We start from the raw sequence: 24,320 nt of genomic DNA on the forward strand, positions 1-24,320 counted from the left end.
CGCAGACTGGAGGAATTGAGTGGCTTCCATTTGGGGCTTTTGCAGTATTTCCTACAGAAAGGATGGAAACGAGTACAAAATGGAAGTATATTTCCTCAAAAAATGCATCGAAAATAGAGGTGAATCAAAATGCAGAAGTGAAAATGATTACAGTGGCATCACGTCGCCCCAACCGTTCGAGCATCAGCGATAGTAAGGGAGGTGTGTATATATGGATGCTTTTTTTTTCCTCCACATCCACAGCGAATCTGTGGGATGATACCTGCCAGTGACTAGCCTTGTGGAATAACATTTTCGACAACATTTCTCTGTGTTGATTTGGTTTTATGTACACAGCCCCGGCTGTTTGTTCTTCGTGTGATATATATATGTGTGTGTACGCACTGTGTTGTTTTCCCTGCGTAACGCTATGTGCTTGTCTATCTCTCTGTCATTCGCTACATGTGATTATAGTCTGTTTTATTTGCATTTTTGTGTGTCTTTTTTCTCCCAAGGGCTTTACACAATCCCGACCAATTCCAAGCGCTCGCATCTAGACGCACAGAGGTAACGAGCACCCTTCTCCCTCATCTCACATCTCATTAAATATTACAGATATTTGCCATTTATTCTTGCATCCCAACTGTTTTTTTTTTTTTTTGCTCGTGTTCCAGATTTTGTCTTTAAATTGCTGATCGGGATTTTTTTTATATCTATAGTAGTAAGATGAATATCAGTTATTGTAGCTCAAGACGCGCGTCATGGTTGCTCGCAGCTCGGCGACCTGCCGACGCGCACAGCCAAACACTGGTGATGCGTGGAAATTTCTGTCTTTTCCAAAACTTTGAATTCGCCTGCGGATCATCTCTTTACAGTGAAAGTTCAAAGTGTCTGTCAACTGTTCATAGAGTCATTTCTGTATGTGTAGTAGCACACATCCATCATTAGAGGAAGGTTATTTTTCAGTGGGCAGTAAGTAGGCTACTGGCCAGGTGACGTGGGTATGGGCAAGATGAATTGACAGTGCAACCCCTTGCTACAAGAAAAACCCCAAGAGAGATGCATGTTGCATGCAGCAAAAAAAAAAAAAAAAAAAAAAAGGTTAAACACGCACACATGCATACATTGTCGGACACATTAAGAAAGACAGACAGACGCACAGACAGACAGACAGACACACACACACACACACACACACACACACACACACACACACACACACACACACACACACACACACACACACACACACACAGACTTGCACACATGCACAGTGTCGTGAGAGGAGGTGGGGGGGATTTTAGGGCGTTTACCGGCAGGGCTGGTGTGAGGCTTTCAGAACCATGGACAGCTCACATGAAGCTCATCCAGTGTGTTCTTCTCTCCTCTGTCCGCATTGGCTGCAGCATCATTGATTGGCAATAGTACTTCATAAAACAGCCCAGATAACCCTGTCTATCATTGTTAAAAGAATATATTTTGCTTTCTGGTCATTTATGGGCCTACACAGGAAATTCTGCCTTTTCCTTCAGCCATCACGTTTTTGTTATTTGGCCCCTGTGTTAAATGATGTCAGCTCGCCACTATTTGGGCAGTAGGTGTAATGGAAAAAATATGATAATTTTGCTTTGCAAGATAAGCAATTGGACAAATAATCTTGAATATTTGTGCATTGTTTCGCCCAATGCCTACTTGTGTAAGTGTGTGTCCATGATTAAGGTCTGACCACCTGAAATCCAAATTTGCCCCTTTTGGTCTTGTTCCTAACTAAAATATGATACCAATTTTCATATAAAATCTAATTATTTTCTTGTCCTTGTCACTTTTCTCATAATCTCACATCATTTCTACATGATTCTTGTCTTCAATGGAGGTCTCCAGCACACTCTGGGACACTTCTGTGATATGCACAGGTCCTCCAGTTTCATTGAATTTCCTTTATTCACAGAGTAGCAAAACATATCAATCACAAATCCTTTTTGACGTTATATTGCACCAATTGACATTACACTTCATGGTCAGTTATTGGGTTTCTGAAGTGTAGGGCGTGAGAAAGGCAAATCACAAAGAGAAATTTAGGGAGCTACGCAATTTCACTGTACCATAACTCCTTGAATTTAGTTGTACAGCTGTTAGTCTCTTTGTTTGTTTTATATGCAATTATGAGCACAATGCTAAACTAAAAGGCTTGATGATGGTACGTTTGTGTGTGTGTGTGTTTTGGGTTGGGTGAATGTGATAGTGACACTGTCTCTTGATTCACTTTTCCCATTCAGCTTCTGCCGTATTATTGAACATCGCTACTGATACAGCAAACTATGATCACAGATTGATTTTATGTACGTTAAGATCAGTATATGACCGTGTGTGATTGGTCTATGTCCTCTTCTCAAACTCAGAGTCAGGCAAAAACTCAAAATCAAGCTGAAATGTTAGACAAGTATGTTGTTGAGTGCAAGTTATGTCAAATAGGGAATTTATCTACTCTAAATTAAAAGTATCTGTTCACCTGTTCAATCTATCTGTTTTAGCACATTATAAACTCAAAGAAAACTTAAAGAAAAGCAATTATCTCTTAAAAAGAAGAAAAACAGCAATGAACACCTATTGTACAAACAAGTGTGAGCTACAACCTGGTGTTGACCTGATAGCAATGACCATTGACTTCAAAAAAAGGAACTTAAAGTGTTGTTGGTGTGTTCATCCAAATAAAAAACCCTGCACGCTACCATATTCTCTTTTTCAATTTCTATATTGTGGTCCTGATGAACTGTATAACAAAGGATTGTCAAGTTTAGAGGACTTAGACCTGCCAGAGTACATCACATTGTTAATGTATTTACTTTTAATTGTGCAAGGTGCTTTAACACACGGCATCCACTAATTACACCTACCGCACAGTACAAACGTATTTTATGCTTTTCGTGAATATTTACATATACAAACTAAACTGACCGAAGCAATAGATAATAAAAAAAATGTTTATCTTTGTCACTATTAGATATTTTGGTCCATCAGAAAGACCAACAGAAAAAAAAGAAGTCTAAAAAAGGATTGTTACATATGACTTGTTTTATTCCTAATTTACATCCAGTCTCATGGATCTGTGACTGTGTGTGTTTCAGATGCTGGACCAAACTGTGTATGATTGTGGCCATGATTTCAGCTGAGAAGTCTTGTTCTTTTCAGGTCTTTTTGCGGTCTGGGCTTGCTGTCAAATGACTATCCAGGAAGCCCTTACCCCAAAAAGCATCTGCAAGGGATCCTTACATCAAGGAAGATTTGCAGACTTGATACTTGAGCTCAATTCGTCTAATTTGAATTCCTATCTTCTCAACATCAATTAAGTGTAATATTCACAAAAAGTGTGTGGTTTAAGCAGTCTTTTTTGCAACAAATGAATAGTGGTGCAATGCATAATGTAGGCCATGTAGTACTGCTGCTTTTCAACCCAACCAGGTTACTAATTTAAACTTTTATCAGTCCCTTATTAGTTTTATTCCAGCAGATTTCTGTGTCCTTAAGACCAGAATGGAGATCCAATACATTATTCCAATTCATTCTGAATGCGTCTGGAGCATGGGATAATTTCTCCGGAAGGGGGCAGCATTGCTCAGATTTTTTTGACTATGAGGACATTTGACTTAAATCCACACACTCAATAAATCCATGTATACACATGTACTTATGATGTTGACACCAACTTGATGATAGTGACCTTGTCTGTTACATGACAGCTTATCACTGTACTTATTCATTATTGTAACTGTAATGCTTTAATGTAACCCAATTGTAACATTTGTGTACTTTTATACATTTGCTTACCTGTATAGGTGAATAATATGTTTGAACAATCTGGAGGTATAATTTTAAACCCATGTCCATAACATAAATGAAAAGCAGTTGTTTCTGCAGTTGTCTACACTGTAGCATTAGTGAAGGAAGGGAGTGATGAGCTCCTGTTGAGCATGTGTCTACTCATTAAACTCATTTCCTATGTACTTATTACTTACTCATATCTGACACAATCTTCTTTTCTTGTGCCAAGGTGTTCTTTGGCATTGTGGAAAACAGGATTGAAAAACAAACACATAATTAAAGGATTCTTCATCCATTGACTTTGATATTGATTGTTGTTGATTTTTCACTGGAGAAGCTTATGTCAAAGTGTTACAGTAAATGAATTTGAGCACACTGATGAAAGAGGGTCCTCATAGCCGACAGAATTATATCCAGACAAGGGAGGTCATATGAGATCACTGATCATGTAAAGAGAACTGGCTGGGTTCTTCAGTCTTTTGAAATAAATAAACATAAATGGCCTTTTTGTCATACATTCATTTTTCCATTTCATAGTGACAAAGAACTTCCTGCACATGCACAGTCAGTGACAACATCTGTCCCAGTTGTTCGCTTCCTATTAATGGATTATTCATTTCATTTGAAGATCAGCAGCTGCCTTCTATAAAAACTTCACCCAGAGGTATTTACCCCCAGAGAAACATATAGTATTTCCAATAGACTTACAGCTTAGTGTTGAGTAATTCTATTCAAAGAAACAAAATGAAGGGGTCCTTTCTTAAATCTTGTTATGGTGTGACAGTCTGAATGGCAGTTACCTGAGACGGCACTCTGTGGAGAGGTACTCTGGTGATAAATGCTTGAGTAGTCCCACAACATGTATATGCATGTTTAGAATTGGTAGGCTTATTTTGTGTGGAATTTCAAGTGTAGTTTCAAACATGTGTTCTAAATGTGGATTAACCTACCAATGGGCAATATTTCACGTTTTTACTTTCATTTTGTGCCAAAAATTAATTGTGTGCCTTGTAACAGGTTATTTCCTGAGATATAAACAAGACCAGGCAGTTGAGTTGGACCTCAAATAGAGACTGTTGGGAAACATTGTTTGCCAGAAACTGAAACCTTTGGCTTCTGCTTGTCTTCCCGTAATTTTTAATGGTCCCTTGTTTCATGTAGCCTACAGATTTCAAAACATATAACTCCAGACTTCCATTGTGTAACTTTTTATTGAATCAAACGTTGACTCATATTGTATTAATATACTGTATGTTAGTACAATCTGGCCTTGGAGATCAAGGGTAGTCCTTACACAATACATTTTACTTATAAACCACTGTACTCTCTGTGTACTCTCTGCTCTTACTACTTCAAATTTACATCCAAATGGAACATATTGTCTGGTGATTTCAGCTCATCATTTTCACATGACACAACTTCATATACTAATAATATTTCCTCCATAATTAACATCTGTCTCATTAAAATCACAACATATTTCCGCCTTGTTTAAATTCTTCCTGACACACCATAAAACAGGTGGCGTGGATAAAATGAGCCTTGTAATATGGTGTGCTGTAATCCCTTACATATGATGCAGTCATCTTCTACCTGGATGTAATCATCAATATCTACAAACTTCATGCCATGCTTCTCTTTATAGAAAGGTTTAATTGTCTATGAACATAGTCTTGGTGCAGGAGAGCTGAATTATATGAAACATGATGAGAGTCACACATTTAAATACGTTTATTTTACTTAACTTAAAGAGAAATTAAGTTAAACCAAGATATTAAGATAACCCACATACAGCCAAACCAAAAGGGTGAAGGCCTCATCACAGATCACATATGGATACAGTGCATTTACTCATACCGGCAAAGTCTAAACACAACACAAGTATTAATACACATTTTCAAATCTCGGTACCCTTTAATGAATCACAGCACACATTTGCAAATATCAGATAATACAATCAACACTAAAGCACAGATTAAGTTTTTATAGGATAGTCATGAAAGAGAGCCAGAGACAGGTGGTCCTTACCTTACTGAGACCCTATAAGATACAATAACTGGCAAGAAAAATGATGGATAAGCAGAAAGAATCCCTCTGATTGATTATAAATTTAAATTTCAATTATCAGTTTTGAGACATTTGGCAAATTTTAAAAATGCAAAGTGATTGCATGCATCACCTCTCCGGTAGTTTCTGGATTATTCAGAATCAAAGGGAGTACATACAGTACATGATATGGTGATACTCTGTGGTGGAAGAAGTACTGAGATCTTTTGAAAAATATGAGTAAAATACAGGATGACCACGGCTCCACTCAGCTAAGTCATTGTAAGGTGATGGAAAAATCAATGAGTCCAAACTTGATGAGACAGATTTCCGCACACTTAGATCTTTGCAGTATTCACTTTATTTTTGAGTTTTCGGTCTATCAGACCTTCATCAGAGCATACGTGATTCAACAATGAACTGGCAGGAAAAAAACAACAACCATTCTAATCATTGGTGGTATGTAGTACATCTGTGAACAACCTGGTGGTAGAAGCTCATGAAACATGATGGCCTTCGCCTGGCCTTGTGCAAAATTTCCCTACTTGGTTATATTTATTATACATACTGTATATAAATATACAGTGCCTGTTAAACATATTCACCACTCTTGGAATTTGTCATGTTTTGTTGTCTTAAAACATTGAATCAAAGAGGATTTAATGCAGATTTTGTGATGCTGATCAACAGAATTAGACCCCTTTAATGTCAAGGTGAAAACAGATCTCTACAGAGTGATCTAAATTAATTACAAGTCAAAAACATATCATATATGTATGTAAAATATTGCTTTGAAAAGTAACTAGTAACTATAGCTGTGAAGTAAATGTAGTAGAGTAAAAAGTACAATATTTCCCTTGAAATGTAGTGGAATGGAAGTATAAAGTATACTCAAGTAAAGTAAAAGTGCCTCAAAACTGTACTTAAGGTCAGTACTTGAGTAAATGTACTTAGTTACATTCCACCACTGCTGAAATACAATCAAAATGAAAATGTTTCCTTGTATTCTGGGGAGAAAACTAACAAAAAGGCTAATATAACATCTTTTATTTGTATACATTTATATGTATCTTGTGAGTTTTATTGTTTTATGTCCCCATTAGTCAATATGTTGTCATTTGAGTCTACTCTCATACAGTCCTACCAAAGGGTCAGCTAGTAAATATGCACAAGCGTGTGTGGTTTTGATTACAGATATTTACTTTCATTTTGAGTCACTTTGTGTGCCTCATCCAAGGTCCAAGGTGTATTGCATTATAGGAAAGTTACAGAATAATAAACTATTGACACTATTAATATTAATATGTCGAGATACTCTGCACTCTCTATTCAATGGAAATATGAGAATGGATTAATGGTATCAATAAGTGCTCAGTATCCCAGAGCACACAAAGGGTCAACAAAATACTGAAAATGTTGTTCATTTGATAAATCAACTCCTGCTCTTCATTCCAAATTAAAGAAAACTCTCCACAGAGGGTTTATTTACTGTGAATTTGTTCCTTTGACTTGACTGAAACTTTTACACTACTGGGATCTGACTGGCTGGAAGGAGGATTACTTGTGTGTTTCAAATGTATTATTCAACGTCCAAGGAAATATAAAGTCTCTCGATAATATGCTGGTGGGAAAAGAGCATCCACAACCAAGAAATGAACGCTGAAAGACTTTGGACCTTGCATAACATGTCAGAAATTATCGTCAGCAGGAATTCACTCAGGCGTTTAAATACTTTCCTTGCTTAATCCTTCGTAATGGGGCACTTTTGTAGTGTATTTGTTGCTTCCAGGGTTGCTTAACACATTATTTTTTTTACCAAGATACCATGTGGTGTGACTGGACTTTTACAGAGCTCCAACTCACACTGAAACCTCCCAGTGAAAAGCTGATTCAGGTCTTTTCAAAACATGGTTTTATGGCATTAACGTCACTCAGGCATCTGGGGATGAAAACGACACGTCTTCCAGAATTGCAGCACATGCACGATCACTAAATCCAAATTCCCATCATTCCTGTGACTCACTCAGCTAGGTCCTGCTGAGTGCAATTCCTGGTTTCCATGCTGCATCTGGACAAGTAATCTGATACCGTTTAAAGCATATGAACATGGCCTAGTTAGAACCACAAGGAAGAGGGCAGAAACACTTTGTCACCCTTCTGGTCAGCATGTTGTATACGTCATTCACTGGTCAGATTATTACATCACTTTCTCCTGACCTTAAAGGGTTAATGTATAGTATAATGTATAGCAGTATTATTGTGTGTGCAAGTGTGTATGATCTGATAAAAGAGGGGCACACACTTCTTCTGAAGATGTGACTCATATGCTCCCATAAGTCATGTGACACAAAGTCCTCATGAATTATTAATGAAGCCTTGCAGCGTCCTTCTGTCATACTTGAGGAGGTGACTTCTTGTCCTGCAGGGATGAAGTCTGATCGATCCTCCAATTGCTGGGAAGAAGAGACGTCTGATTATAAAACTCTGTAAGTAATTTATGAAGCTGCAGAAGTGGCTGTTTGTTGCATTTTTTTGTTTTGGATGTGATTGCAAAAGTACAATTGTGTATCTTTGCTGTTTGGAACAAATTAATACATGCTGTGTAAAATAACCAGATATATAAACTAACAACTATGTCTGGAAAAAGAGGAAATACCTCATTCATCAACTCATCACTTTTATGAGAAGTTCTTTGCTGAAACGACTCAGAAAATCGCAACCTAATCAAGACTGACTACCGACATTATCTTAAAATGTTTCCTGTATGCTAAGACGTCACATTCTGGCAGGCGAAATCCTGATTTAAAAATAGTTTTGGTGACAGGCAGCTTTTATTCATCCCAGATGTCAGGAATTTTTTTTTTTTTTTGCGTGCGATGAAACTTGCTCCATTTCTGCCAAGAAAGCTCCTTAAACCAATAGAGAACAGCTCTGAAGAAACTTTAAACATTTTTTTAAATTTGGAAATCATCCATCCAATTATAACATTTATCCGTTCATGTTTTTCTTTCATGAATAATACACTATTCCCGTTGAAAATACAAGTGAGACACTGTCACCCATTTACTCTACTTCCCAGAAATATTTCTCTTTGTTGTCTTTTTCCCAACAACTTCCAGATCCTATCATATTTCTGTTTAAGTTAAGCGTGTTAAGTTAATGACCATGTGTTAACAGTTTTATGAGATGTCTTGGGCATGAGGTATTTGACAGAATGCAGGATTACAGTAAGTTACCTTAAGAGGAAAACAAAATTGTCATAATGGTCCTGTTTTGTGTCGTGTCCACCTCTCCCACCCCCCCACCCCCCCCACCCCCTTTCATTTAACAGAAAAAGAAACTTGCTCAACATAGCCACTACTCTCCTTCTCCATTGAACAACATGGACATCTGCTTTCAAAAATATTCACTCTCTTTAAACAATATATGAGAATTAAACAATAACAAATCACATTTTTGAGATTGTTTGAAATGTAGATAAGATGTCGATAAAGACAATAAAAACATCTGGTAACTCTCTTGTTACATTATTGTTGGTCTTTGGCAGTCTGTAGTAATGCTTCATTTCACTTCCTTCAGTACATCTAAGTAACATTTAATGATGTAAACGATGTAGCTTAAAAGTAAAGACAACATGCAATTCAGGCAGTTCTTTTAAAATGAACACCAAGCCTGAAATGGTATAGTTGGCTACAGTTTTTGGGGTAAATATCTGCTGCCTGGACGACGTAAAAGAAACTGGAAAAATTTGTCCATGAATTCCTCATGTTAAATATGCAAATGTTCAGATAAACGTCAAATTATGTCCGATCTGCATCTAAGATGTGGCTTTGTAGCTTTGACCGTATGAGTGTGATATTTCAAAATTCTCTGATAGCCCTTTTTTTCTGGTGTTGTAAACATGAAAAAGATCATACATTGAAAAAAAAAAGAGATTTTTGTTTTTGCAACCACACATCAAATCTCATAGTAATGTGTGAATTATGTGAGTGTGTGTGTATATTTGCCTTGTGACTCAGATACTGTATGTGTGGCTGATCATCAGCTGGACAATCTACAGAAAATTGAAATTCCAGCGAGATATTAATATTGATCTTTTAGAGTATACAAGAAATAAGTGATTGAACACAATTCAACTAAAATTAAAATGAATAATGTACAATGATAAAAAAAAAGATATAGAGACATGAAACATGAATTCAGTCAGAGGAGGAGATTTGTCACACTGGGCTCCTCGTGATTTTTTTGAAGGTATTATATATTTGGACAAGAACAAACCATATGCAATCAAATACTCGGGGAAAATCTCTTTCTGCACTGGTTCTATGGGCTTCTGCCCATTTTGGTTTTTCCGTATTTTTCTGTTTTATTTGCTGCTATCGTACAGCATACTGTGACACACTGTGTGAGGGTACATACTAAATAAACAGGGATGTGACTAACCTGGCAGCATTAGGCAATGTTTGGAAAGAGCAGCGGGGTTAAGCGGGTGTCAGAACAGGATACGACATATATGGCTTATTGATTATTTGATCAGTCACACTGCAAAACTTTTATTTGCAGGTCACATCGTTAGAAATGTTGTTATTATTATTAGCTGTGAACTGTGGAATGTTCTGACATTTACAGAGGAATATGTATATATGACATGCAATTGCGGATGTGCTGCCTTTGCTGCAGTTAAGTTGGTCAGCAGCAACTAAGACTTTAGACATGTTTAACTTTCTTTCTAATACCTCTTAAGGAGAAAAAAAGTCCTCATCAGTTGCTTCCACAAACACTTCCTAAAAGTGATAAAATACATTTATTTTATGTGTACATTTTTGCCTTGTGACTCAAATATGTCAGGCTGGTTGTTACCAAAAATGTATTGCATGTTCAACTTGTCTCTTGTCTCCTGCAGTACCAAAAGGGGACTCAGGAGGGGTATGAGATGGGGGAGAGGTAGGTGAGGGGGAGGATGGGTGGGGAATGGGGGGTCGGCAAGAGGTGAGTAAGAGATGAGTCAACAACTCTCCAGTATAAGATGCTCTGATGGAGCCTGACAGGCATATACACAGACACCAGCTGAGGTAAGGTCAACTCTCCTCTCCATCTCACTGTCCATCTCAGTCACCATCTCCTTTACTCAACTTCAACTCTTCCATCTTTGTTTCTGAAGTATCTTTCTAGCCACATTTTAGTCTTTCTCTGGATTTATTTGTTAAAAATGTGTAGCATGTTGCAGAAAGGATATGTGTTTGTAAAGAGATTCTTGTTTGTTTTTTTCTGCTTGTGTAGTAGCTCCAGTAAATCTGAGTCTTAATGAGCTTAACTTTCCGTATTTTCTTTACAAGCATTAACCAGAGTTTTGGGAAGGGTTGACTATAATAGTGTCAGCCAAAGTCTGTGATCTTTGTACCTGTTTACACAGTCAAAAATTCACAGATTTCCTTATCACAAACAAGCATAACCAAATATTGTGTAAATTACCGGAGAGAGGCATGAATAAAATGATGATGTAGATCTGAACTCATGTTAGTGAAATGATGCATGACTGCAAGTGAGAAATAACTAAAAGAAAAACCTGAATAATCTCTGTTCCTTTACAATTTCATCCTTCTTCTAGAAATACCAGTACTTTTCTACATTTTGTACAACTGGGGAAATACTACAAATATGGACTACAGCATCGTGGCCATCCTATTTTCTCTTTTGCACGTTTTGAATGTGGGCACAGCTGCTCCGCTGCCAGTGGAAGTAGAGAAGGCGAAAGTGGAACGGATGGCTAAACAGCTGATTGTTAAGCTGAACAAAGACTTCCAGGTAATATTTGTAGTTCTGTCTGTGGCGACACAGTCTGTACATGACACACGTTTTTACAAAAACTGGTGTTTAAATTAATCATGTTCTCTCTGCAGGGCCCTCCTGGCCGGACACTTACTTCACCCGCTGATAATTTGGATGGACTTTCCTCCATAGTGATGGTCTTGGAGGGTTATAACAACCTGATCTCAGAAAACTTCAACGGGGTCTCCCAGGTGAAGTCTGAAATCTCTTCGTTGACGGGTTATCTTGATCAGAGGGTGAAGGGGTCCTGCAGCAAGCATCTGACAAAAACCTCAGTGCCTGGACCGCTGCAGGAGCTACAGAGTCGAAAGGCGTTTATTCACACTGTGAGCATTGAGGCTCTAATGAGAGTGAAGCAGGTCCTCAATCAGCTGCTGAAGAACATGGATCACCTGAAAACTTGCTAGTAGACTGACATTAGGGTCAGTGTTTGTAAGTTGTTGGCCTGACTTTAGGGAAAGAATTGTCAAATCTCCATCAGTGATGTGAGTGATAACATTCCCTGCTGGCCATGTTGAACTTTATTCTTCAAATTTATTCTTGAATTTGCACTTATTTATATACTTATGTATTTATTTATATACTATTTAGAAAATATGTATTTTGAAACAAAAATGGCTTTTTCACCAGGATGTTTGCAGCAAATGTGTAGTTTCTGAATGAATGTATAACTAATCTATGTTTTGCACATAAAGATAAATCAGCTGCTCATATAGGTTTGTGTGACGACACGACTGTTATATCAACAACCAGCACTGTAGATCTGCAGAACAATTCAGTCAGCTGTGTCTGGTTGACTGCAGCCAAAGGAAACGTCACAATGAGCAGCAATGTCATTCCTGGAAATTCCTCAAAACCAGGCCGAAACTTGCCAAAAATAACAGATGTGTTTGTATGAGGACAAGAAGGGTAAAGGGCAAGTTTTGTTTCAGTGCAATATCAACAGCTTTTCAAAAATGGCTATTTATATCCATAGATGACATTTTGTATATTTATGTAAAGTGCATATTTTTTATAACTATTGAATATGAATACATTTTTCACATGAAGCATATTTTTTGTATTATGCAAGTTTTTCATGGTTGTGTAATGAGTGAAAGATGAGTTGAGAGATCAGAATGAAGTGGGGAAAAAAAGCACGTAGTCCGGGTTAATATATAATATCATTTGTGGGTGTTCTTCTCTTGCTACACTTCTATATTTGGGGTTCATGAGCGGGAAGTGTTTATGAAGTCACATCAGCTGATGATTAACTCCTTAATAAAAACTAGTATTAAAATAATTTATGTCAACTGTCATAATGGATTGAGACAATATGGATTTAATACAAAATGAATAGATTAACAATAAAGCACAAAGTCAGGTGTTTTAATATATTTTCATAAAAAATCCATTTACATGAAAAAGCCACCCTTACATGATTCAGTTTCTTTCAGTGGAGGGAAAAAACAGATCATAAACAGAAACAACACAATGTAGCAAATTGGGAACAAATTACACAATGTCAGAGCAGGATGAAGGACGTTAAACACATGGGCATCATATACTGTACAATCTGACACCAAACTCGTTTATGAGAATCATGGAATTTATTGTAACACTTCAGGATTTCAAATATAGAGAAACTCTGCTGTTGTAGCTGTAAAGATGTAAGACTCTCCCTCTCACTCTCACTCTCTCTCACACACACATGCACGCACGCACACACACACACACACACACACACACAGAATTAACTATCAAACCACTTGTTTCTCTTGATGGTGGTGCTCGCTCCACTGTTACCAATCAGTTTCCTCTTGTACTGCTCCACCAGGCTGTCAAAACGGTCCCCATCCCTGCTCCTGAAATGCTTCTTTGCTGTTTTAACCTTCTGAAATACAAACAAAATAACAACAGTTATGAGGTGCAACAGGAAAAACTCTAAGTGTCACCAAAATTTCCATGCCATTATTTCAGAAATAATCCTGCTTGCTGGCAGAGATCAGTGTCTAAAGCAAGCTGTGTGATGTCATTAGTGGGGCTAAATATCACATTCAATTACAAAGCTTAACTATGCTAAATCAGGAATGTAACCACAACATAATTCTGTCAAATGCATCTCATGAAATAAAATCTGAATGTTAGGTTCCAATCATGATGACTCAACATAATGAACATGCTTTGTCCAGTGTAGTTCCAGCAACTTGCTTTCATCAGTGCATTTTAATACAATAAGCCACATTTGTGAGAATTTGTCTTTTAAAAAAAAAATAAGTGTCTAACCATCCTGGAAGAGGGATTTCTGCACTTTTGCTTTTCCTGAATGTCTTCTTTTTTTCCAGGTAAAGGGTTTTTTTTGTTTTTCTAAGGCCAAATGAAAACATACTATAGTGGCTGTAACAGATGATCTTAGGATACAGGGTGTCATATGCTGGAAAGTTCTTTCTAGCAACTCTGTGATTTTGGGCTACTGTACAAAACTCCCTTACCTTAGTATTGTGTTAATCCCACAACAATTTCACTTGGTGGCGCCAAAGCATCAAATTTTAAATGGGCAAGCTACTGTGAAATGTGAATGTGCTGTCATCAGTTAATCTGGTGCAGTATTTTTCCATGTTTTGACTCACTGTTTTTGAGATACAGTGACACATGTTTTTATATTTTGTTAAATCTTTGATCTGTGTGAGGCTGACTGCCAGCAGTAGACAATTTTTAGACTGTTATGATTTGGTCTTTAGGGGCTGTTTTTGGTACAGAACAGAAATTAGTCTTGATGTTACTCTAACAGTAAAGCCTTGAATGATTTTTACAGTTTGGACTGTCAACAACTATTTGTAGTAGTTTCCAATAAATCAGTAAAATAGCAGCTTAACACCTCAAGATGTGGTAAGAATATGACCCCAGTCTTCACGTACAGAGTATACATATATATATATATATATATATATATATATATATATATATATACATACATATATATGTATATATATATATATATACATACATTATATATATAAGTGGTGGCTGGTGACTCAAAAAATTGGGGAGGACCAGAGGAAGAATCTTACGACAAACTGCATCAAACTATATCATTGTCCCACCTGATGAAATCGGAGGGGTGGGGGGCAATTTTATATGCCAATAAAACAATTTGCTTGAGTGGTGAAAAGGCTGCGTCTTTAAAGACATTTAGCATATACATAATGTCTCTAAACAAAGAAGTGCTCATTTTAGCCATGGAGTGGTTCAAATGTGTCATTTTACCAACAAAGTGAAATTCAAATTTATAGTATTGTTCTATTGTGAAAACAAATTTATCCTCTCATCAAAAACAGACAACATATCACATGATTTACACGTGTTTCCTATGTATTTTCTTAGTATACAGAAATATATAAAGTAGCACAAAGCTTATAATGTGATACCGGTTCAGATCAGTGCTGAATACTAGAAAGATTGAACACAAAAAACATTCACAGATCTAAAAGTGTAGGTTCACATCAGAAAGTATTAATGCATGTATCAAATACATGACTTACACACTCTGATCTATACGCACCACATACAAAATATAGTCTAAAAAGCTGACATGTTAACACTAGGGGTGTTAACATGAACACAAAACTCACGGTTCGGATCGTATCATGGATTTGAGTCACGGATCAGATCATTATTAGGATCAGCGAAAAAAAGGGGGGAGACAAATAAAACTTTGTTTTCCATTAATTTTGTAACACACTTACAGCAAGAAACAGCAAGGAGCTTTTGCCCATGGTCTTAAATGAAAAAAACATTTAAGCTGTCCAATGTTTAAATAAAATATATAAAATATTCAATGCTCAGTTATTGCAATATGAGGCACGAAACCTTCCTCTTTTAAACAGTGAGTGAAACAGCCTCTGTCCACATCATCAAAACTTGATGGTAACATTCACCACTAACGTCAGTTAGCAGCTAGATGCTAATTAGCTGCTCAGCTGCAGCACATTAAACAGCAGGTAAACATAACTCAAATGTCACATCGGACCGTTAGATGCTGGTTTTATCGTTGCTCTTCAAAAACCCTGTTAACGTTAGCGACACGCTGTCTGCCCATGACTTGTACTTACAGCAGTTTGTTTTCTTTGTCTTAACTGAGACATTAAATTTTGCAATTAATCCGCAGTTCATATGCCTGCCGAACCATGAGGGGCGATCCGTACGCATCACGGATCAACTACAATCCATTACACCACTAGTTAACACTTGTTATTCCAGTTACTTTAAGCTTATTACTCAATATATGGCTCAGCTTAAAAACAAACTAAAGAAACTGTCAGAAGCAAGCAGCCAGACCTCCTGCACTCATTAACTAATCACACATCAACAGGTGACTGAACAACCACTCAATTAAAAAGACAGCTCACTGTAACTTCAACAAGCAAACTACCCACAACACATTATATGATCTCTGCTGCATTCTTGTTAAGGAGATAAAAAACACAAAAAAGCCACAGAGAGACATTTAACCATCAGAGATGAAATTAGCGACTAAAGAGACAGAGAGAGAGAAGCTGTATCTGACTCACGCTATCTGACCTCTTCTTTCTTTCATGGAGATGAAGTATTCATGTCATAACGTTCATTTGTAGCTGTTGGTCATCTTGTATGTTAGTTAACAGAACTTTATGGCTGCTGCTTAACCAGTATGATATCATTAGCAACAATGACAAACAAGCTAACTCTCCCGGTTGTTTCTCTGGTTGCTTCTCTCTCCAGCCTCCCCGGCAGCGTCCTGCTGCTGCTGCGCTGCACAATCCAGATAATTTCTCCCATTAGCTTAACAACAGTCCTTAACAGTCCTTCCATGGATGTATAAAGAGTCCTTCAGGCTGCTACAACAAGCCAGCTGTTGCATTGGCTAACGCAAGGAGCTATCCACTGCTGCTACTCTGCCTTACAGTGGAGAGAATTGAAGATGGATTCTGGAAACTATCATTGGACCAACTCGATGTCAATATTGCATTCTGGTTGTTGATTGGTAAGGTAGGACAGCCTCCCCTGGAGCATCATTTTACATGTCAGAGCCAATCACAGTTTAGCATGAAAAAAAAAAAGAAATACATTGAGTCCAATGTAAGAGAAATAGAACAAAAGAACATATAAACCTGGTTTCTGGGTTGTGTGGGTTTTTCCATCTGCCATCTTTGACGTTCCTTTCTGCTGGATCCAGGCCTTGCTTTCTTTGGTGGTGGGGCCTGTTGTTTTCCTTTGTCACGCATTCTGCAAAAGACAAAAAGACCGTGTTTCACAATATATAACCACATCCTGATGCTGTGCTGTTGACTCATAGTTTTCTTATATTGGTTTCCTCAGGATATTTTCCCCACTGTTTTCCCCAGCTGTACATATCTGACAGATGATAGGTTAACTTAATTACTGAAGTTGGGAAAGGCCACCTAACATTTGTAGGAACTGGAGTAAAATACATCAGTCAGTTGGTGCCAGTCATGCAATTCTAAAAAGTTTTAAAATTCAACACAGAGACGGAAGCACTACTTGGCTCTGATACTTCAACAGGTGCATTAAGTTGATGAGAACAGCAAACACATGTCAAAACAAGGAAGAAACGTGGTAGGAAATGACAAAATGGCCAAAATGTCTTTCTTAAGTTAAATAATATGAAAACAATATTGCTGTCCAGTTGATGAAAGTATAATTTGATCATTTTTCTCCTTGGTACCATTATTTTGCCGTCAGGATTTGAGTGATACATCAGTCAATCAAGTTTATTTGTCACATGTAATCATATAAAGTACAATCACAGTGAAATGCAATCCAGGCAGTTCCTTCAATTTGTGCATTAAAAATAGTTTAAATAAAATAGGAATAGTAATAAACATATGTGTATGATTGGAGTAAGGGGGAGAGGGGGCGTTATCCGGGTAGTTGGGATCCTTAATGATTCTTCTAGCCTTATTCTTGCAGCACCTGGTGTAAATATCCTTTAGGCAGGGTAGAGCACCGCCTATTGTACATTCAGCCGAATGAACCAATCTTCGCAGGGCCTTATGGTCCTGCTTGGTGCTCTTTCCATACCAGGCAGTGATGTTCCCCGTCAGGACACTCTTGATGGTGCAGGAGTAGAATTTCCTCCGTATTTGAGGGTAAACTCGGAATTTCCTCCAGTGTCTGAGGTGAAACAGTCTCTGCTTTGCCTTTCTCATCACTGAGTCAGTACGTTCAGGTAAGGCCCTTGGTGATGTGGACACCAAGGTACTTAGCTGTCCACACTCTCCACCGAAGACCCGTTAATATTAAGGGGGGCGTTGTTCCTTCCCCGTTTCTTCCTAAAGTCCATTTTCAGCTCTTTAGTCTTGCTGACATTCAGGAGTATGTTGTTGTCCTGACACCAGCGGGTCAGGTCCTCTACTTCCTTCAGATAGGCCTTTTCATTGTTATCTGTGATCAGGCCCACCACAGTTGTGTTGTCAGCAAACTCGATGAGGGTGTTTGAGTCAAAAGTGGCTACACAGTCATGTGTGTACAGGGGGTACAGCAAGGGGCTCAAAATGCAGCCCTGAGGTGCTTAAGGATGAGGGTAGAAGAGGTATCTCCACTTCCCCTCACCACCTGGGGTCTGCCCATCAGGAAGGTGTTTAATCCCAGGTCCTTGAGCTTTGTGACGAGCCTGGAGGGAACTATGGTGTTAAACACTGAACTGTAGTCAATGAACAGTAATCTCATATAGCTCCCTTTCTTGTCCAGGTGAGATAGGGTGGCGGGGATGATGTGTACTATGACGTCTTCTGTTGATCAGTTGGGATGGTAGGAAGACTGTAGTGGATCCAGTGTGCTGGGTAGTGAGGAGCAGATGTAATCCTTGTCCAGCTGTTTAAAGCACTTCATCACTACAGAGGTGAGCACCAATGGGCAGCAGTCATTCAGGCAGGCTGGTCTTGTGTTTTTTTGGTACAGGATTGATGGTGGACTTCTTGAAGCACGTGGGTATAACAGACTGAACCAGGGACAGGTTGAATATCATTGTGAACACCGGCGCTAGTTGGTCACCACATAGTTAGAGGACCGGCCCACTGATACTGTCTGGTCCTGCTGCTTTACACTGTGCACTGTAAACAGGAGACTAGTAAAAATGAATAATAACTTTACCTGATTTTAGGTCCTCGGTGTGAGGCGAAAGGTAGAACCTTCTTCCGTTTCTTTCCGTCTCCCAAATCTACATGCTCCACCTCAGGGTTGGTCTGGAAGCCGACGTGTCTGTTTTGTCTCTGGTTTTGATGAGGAGCTGAAAAACACAGAAAAGTGGTCGGGAGAGAATCAAGAAGATTAAGAAGGATGTAAATGGATAACAGCAAATATGAACTGGCCATGTTCCACTGAGTTTAATTAAACCCAGTGTTACAGCCAATGACAATATGGTTTCCATATTCCACAGCACTACTGTGTGTACTGTACCTTCACTGTGACAGTATAACATGTTTTTTAATCACTTTTCCATTGTTAAGTTCAGTTAATAAAACCATAAATAAGTTATAATATAATAAAAGAACATATCCAGAAAAATATATATTTTCTTACCTCGCTCTCCTGTCAGCTCTGATGAAGACTGTGTTTTTTGGGAATGAGGTTTCACTCCACCTTTTAAAGGCTGTTTTCTGAAAAACTCCTGTAAAAAATGCACACAATGCTTTCCATTTAGAATAAAACATTTCTCAAACTGGATGGAGGTTCTAAGCCCTTAACTATCACACAAATTGATACAAACGCACCTTGTTTTTTTGTTGTCGGATTTCTTTTATTTTGAGTTTCCTTGAATCCTCCAGGGAGAACTCGACAATAGGTCTCTGCAGGATGACATAACAGACATAGTTATGAACAAGTAAAAGATTACTCATGGACCAGGAAAAGAAATCCAGTAACAATGTAAGCCTAAAAATCTGAAAGAGATAAATCAATACAATTGCAACAAAGAACACAACGAGCAGTTTTTGAGCTTATGAGGTAATCCGCTGCCAAAATGTACCTTGTGTGAGCCAAAGATGTCGGGGTTGTTGTTGAGGTAACGAAGCGTACTGAGAGCATGTTCGTGGTCCTGGAACTGGACAAAGCCATAACCAAGTGATTGTCCCATCACCTGACCCCTCTCTGGCTTCTTGTCATACATGACCCTACACTGAAAAGGGAAATGATAGACGTGCACACACCATGAACGAAAATGACAACACCACCCTCTACTGGTCAAATATCTTTTTTTTTTATACACAACAGGCTAATATATTGATAATACTACTTGTACAAACTATTGCCAGGCATGTTTTACAAAGCTGCAGCGCTATAAAAATCTATTTAAGACTGCTGTCTACCAGTATGCCATATTGTTTCTCACCTCTGTGATGCGGACTCTCTGACTTCCTTTTACTGCTTGAAGGCAAAGTGCTTTGAGTTTTTTATTGTCCACTGACTTGGGCAGATTATGAACACAGAGACGAGTCTTCGACACAAAAACTTTGATGTCCCGAAGCTTTGCCTTCTTTACTTCTTCAAACTATGGGGAACAGCAAACACAAAGTGTCAACATAAGAGGAAAGTTATGTTCTAAAATGTGTTCTCTTAACAGAAAGGTCTGAAAAGGTTAATTATAAAGACTCACTCTGGTTCTCTTGATCATGTCTGCCTCAGACACACCCTCTGCAGCTTTGGTTCCAGCACGGATCACTGGGTGATAATAATGGAGTAAGGAAAGAATAAGATAAATAAAATGAAAAGACCTGGAAGCAATTCAAGAAAGGAGTGTGGCAACTAAACCTGTTCTCATACTTTTATTAATAGGCACATCACGAGCCAGACATGACTTTGCTCAGTAGTTGTCAACACAGTACTAACAGTACTGTAATTTGTTTGAGATGTAATCTGGCTAGTACATGGAGCTTGTTGATGAACAAAACCAGAGCTAAACAGTGAATTAATGTCGGACTTACACTTGACACAACCCCAAAGAGATGCTCATGTCGCTCTGTGTTTGCTGGATCTGCAAGTAGGCAGCTGTTTGCTAATATTTTACAACTTACAATTTGTGGTAACATGCTGTGCAGCAAAAACCTGCAGATCTTTAATCTATAGTCTACTATAGATCCCAAAATATCACTTATGTGTCATGTTGCTTGCTGCTTAGAGTCCTAAGTGTCAGAGTAGAAGCTGGTCAGCAGAGGCTGAAGAGAAGAGAATATATCAGGTTTACTCACATCCCTCTCTGGCCAGGTACATATTCCTGGTGCCTGTTTCTACTTTCACTTTGTTGACCTTCAGCTTGGCAGCATCCTCTCTGGTCACTGCCACTGCAATCAACAGCTTTCTACCATCTACACGGATGCCTCCGTTCTGCAACAAATAACCCAAAGTTACAAGAAGGCATCCATATCAACTGCACAAACAGATGATGCCATGAAATAAAGAACGCAGGTACAAGAGAATATTTATGTATGCATTTTAGATTGCATATTATTACCTCTGCTTCATCCTGTGCTGCAGCCATGCATCTGTCTGCAGCCTCTTTAGTCTTAAACTGAGCAAACGCACAACCTGGCAAAGAAACAAACCGAGAATGAGTTCATCAGCTTGTTTTCTCAAACAACAGGGAGAAGAGTCTGGTACTCAAGCGCTGCTGACTGACCTTTTGAATGTTCTGTGTCTGGATGGAGAACAATCTTAATGTAGTTAAGTTCTCCGTACTGTAGAAGAACTTCCTCAAGGCCTTCTTCCTCCGTGTCAAAGGACAGGTTCCTAAATCAGCCAGGAGTGAGATGAACAAAAAGGATAATAAGATAATTAATGAGTATGAATACCTGGAGAGAGTTTGAGGATGAAAGAACAAGTGGAGAAATGGTTCAAGGTAAACGTAATGAGGGCGGGTTTAAGGTTAAGCTGTGAGAAGAATCACCAACCTGATGAAAAGTGTTCTGCCTTCATTCACATCTGAAGGTAGAAGTTTCCTTGTGGTTTTCTTTTGAGCTAGCATAAACAAAAATAATACAACATTTTAATGGAAGAAAATATTTATATTACAAGCAAAAATATCAAAAACATGGGCTGAGAATTTTATACCTGATTCATCTTCTTCGTCATCCTCATCATCTTCCTCTTCGTCCTCACTCTCATCTTGATCATTATGTGAACCAAGGCTACTCTTATCGTCTTCTCCCTCCTGGGATACATCACCATCATCATCATCATCATCATCATCCTCCTCCTCCTCTTCCTCCTCACTGTCTTGTTCTTCTTCATCATCTGATTGTGATTCCTCCACCTGCTGCACAGCTGCTTTTGAACTGACCCTATGGAAAGATTTGGTATAAAATTGTTAACCAATCTCAACACCAAGCAGCATATTAACAGTGCAACACATGTTTGAGGTTCACACTTCATCTTCTCAGGAGCTGTTTGGTCCTTTTCTTCATCCTCGTCTTCACTGTCACTCTCTGTGTCCGACTTTTTTGCAGCTGCTTCCTCTGTCTTCTTATTTCCTGCAAAGTAAACAAAACAGCATTAATGATATTATCTCTATTTTGGTGTAGACTGATGACTCAAGTTTTTACTTGTCATTTACTTTATGAATAATGAAAGTAATTTGTTGTGTATCATAAAAAGAGAAGTGGCTGTTTTAACAGTACTAATGATTACCTGCACTGGAAGTTGGGTGTGTGGCAACAAACTTGTCCTTAGGCACAGCCCAGTCAACTGCTACCTGCCGACCTTTGAATGAAACAGTAACAACTATAAACATAGTCACATTACACAAACTGAACAAAAGAGATGTCGACAATGAACAGTGGTTCTCACACAACAGCAATGTAAGTGTCTCAGTCACTAACCTTTAATCTCTTTCAGGTTCATAGCATTAAGCGCTTTCGCTGCCTCAGACACATTTTTAAATTGGACAAATGCAAACCCGCGCATCTTCCCATCTGTACAAAGAATGAAAAAATATGATAAGTTACAAAAATAAAAAAGAAAATAACCACACAACCTACATTGTTTACTTGTGTGGCTTATTTGCATATCCAGTAAGAATTTAAACCATTCTTACCAGGTTTAAGGGGGATTTTGCCCTCAAGAACTGTTCCAAACTTGGCAAAAACTTGCTTCAGATCCTCCTCTGAGCACTGTAACACAATACATGTAATGCGCTACAGGTCAAGCAATGAGTTTACCACAGCAATTAGGTAACTGTGACATTCTGCACATGAATCAAAGTGTGCTTATCAACTGATGCATGTCACAACTTTGTAACATATTGCACCTTAAAACTGAGATTCCTTATGATGAGTCTCGCTTTCAGACTGTTTTTCCTGAAGCCTTTGGATTTCTCCTCACTTCTACTTGGCGCTGGAGCTGGTGCTGATTCTGGTGCTGGCTCTTTCGGTGCTAAATGAAATGACATGAGCATAGTTATCAGTAGACATGGTGTGAAAGCTCTCCCAGTTGCTAGTTTGCTAGTTGCTAGTTTTGGACATGCCATCATACACACCTGTTTTCTTTTTGTCTTTTATTTTCTTCTTTGCCACTGTCACAGAAAGCTTCTGTCCGTCATATTCTTTTATTTCTTTCAAGGCTCGCTGTGCATCCTCCTCCATGGAGTATGTGACATAGCCAAAACCCCGACATTTTTCTGAGCCTGGTTTATAAAGACAAATATATTATTTATGTTGTCATTTATGCAGTGGTGGAAGAAAAACTCAGATTTTATAAGTAAGAGTAGCAATACTACAGTGAAAAAGTACTCAATTACAAGTAAAAGTCCTGCATTCAAAATCTTACTTAAGTAAAAGTACAAAATATTATCAGAAAAATGTAATTAAAGTATCAAAAGGGTTAGTAAAAGTACTCATTATGCAAAATGGCCCAATTTAGAGTATTATATGTATCATACATGTATAAATATTATTGTGTAAGAGCAGTACTTTAGTAAATGTACTTAGTCACGTTCCACCACTTTGCATTTATGTTTAATTGTACTGTAACTATTTAGTAAAGCATTTTTTACACTGACAGGCTCAAATGTCACTCTGTATGGTCCATCTCCATTAAGCTTAAGTTACTCATTTCCATGTTAACTTATATAAGAGTATTACCTTTCTCTCTGACCACGAAGCATTGCTTTAAAGGACCAATCTCAGAGAATATCTCCTCAAGGCGTTCATTTGAAGCCGAAGCTGGCAGAGAACCGATGAATAGAGTCTGTGCTGGCATGGCTCTCCGCTGCCAGGCTAACGTTAGCACGCTAATGTAACACTTTCTAGCTCGATAATAAACCGCAAACTGATCTCTAAACTGTCAACCGTTCAACACTGAAAGTAGGTCTCTAAATATCAAATGTTACACGAATCAGTGAGATGAATGAATGCTATAAAGCTATTTCATTCCAACACCGACAGCGACCAAGTTAGATCGCATGTTTATAAACGTGGGCAGCCATCTTGGAAAACGAACGGAAATCGTCATCGAGGCTACTTCTTCTTCTTTTTGGTTTTACCCGTAGAAAGCTGCTTAATATCGCCGCCCACTGTCCCAAAAACCTGTTGCACTCCTGTTCACACTGTATTTCCCTGCCCAAATATTTAAAGATCTACTCCACGCATGTATTAAGACAAAAAAATACTCTGTTTGGA

The 24,320-nt window shown here is 38.2% G+C and overlaps 2 protein-coding genes across 2 annotated transcripts; one reads left to right on the forward strand and one right to left on the reverse strand.

The window, feature by feature from the left end:
• The first annotated feature begins 11,502 nt into the window (after positions 1-11,502).
• On the forward strand, positions 11,503-12,080 carry LOC121897832 (leptin-like). The gene is made up of 2 exons (XM_042412578.1): positions 11,503-11,649; positions 11,745-12,080. The coding sequence occupies exons 1-2, from the start codon at positions 11,503-11,505 to the stop codon at positions 12,078-12,080; spliced, it is 483 nt and encodes a 160-aa protein (XP_042268512.1).
• Positions 12,081-13,020: 940 nt separating this feature from the next.
• Positions 13,021-24,156, reverse strand: LOC121897932 (RNA-binding protein 28-like). The gene is made up of 20 exons (XM_042412735.1): positions 23,784-24,156; positions 23,180-23,326; positions 22,952-23,076; positions 22,739-22,814; positions 22,524-22,616; positions 22,333-22,404; positions 22,073-22,175; positions 21,757-21,986; positions 21,597-21,663; positions 21,326-21,435; positions 21,161-21,234; positions 20,898-21,033; positions 20,306-20,370; positions 20,042-20,200; positions 19,679-19,828; positions 19,425-19,499; positions 19,234-19,321; positions 18,805-18,940; positions 16,803-16,917; positions 13,021-13,546 (listed from the first exon to the last, which is right to left on the reverse strand). The coding sequence occupies exons 1-20, from the start codon at positions 23,899-23,901 to the stop codon at positions 13,406-13,408; spliced, it is 2,280 nt and encodes a 759-aa protein (XP_042268669.1). The 5' UTR covers positions 23,902-24,156; the 3' UTR covers positions 13,021-13,405.
• Between the last annotated feature and the right edge of the window lie 164 nt (positions 24,157-24,320).

The sequence above is a fragment of the Thunnus maccoyii genome, chromosome 5 (assembly GCF_910596095.1).
Source record: "Thunnus maccoyii chromosome 5, fThuMac1.1, whole genome shotgun sequence".
Taxonomy (NCBI): Eukaryota; Metazoa; Chordata; class Actinopteri; order Scombriformes; family Scombridae; genus Thunnus; species Thunnus maccoyii.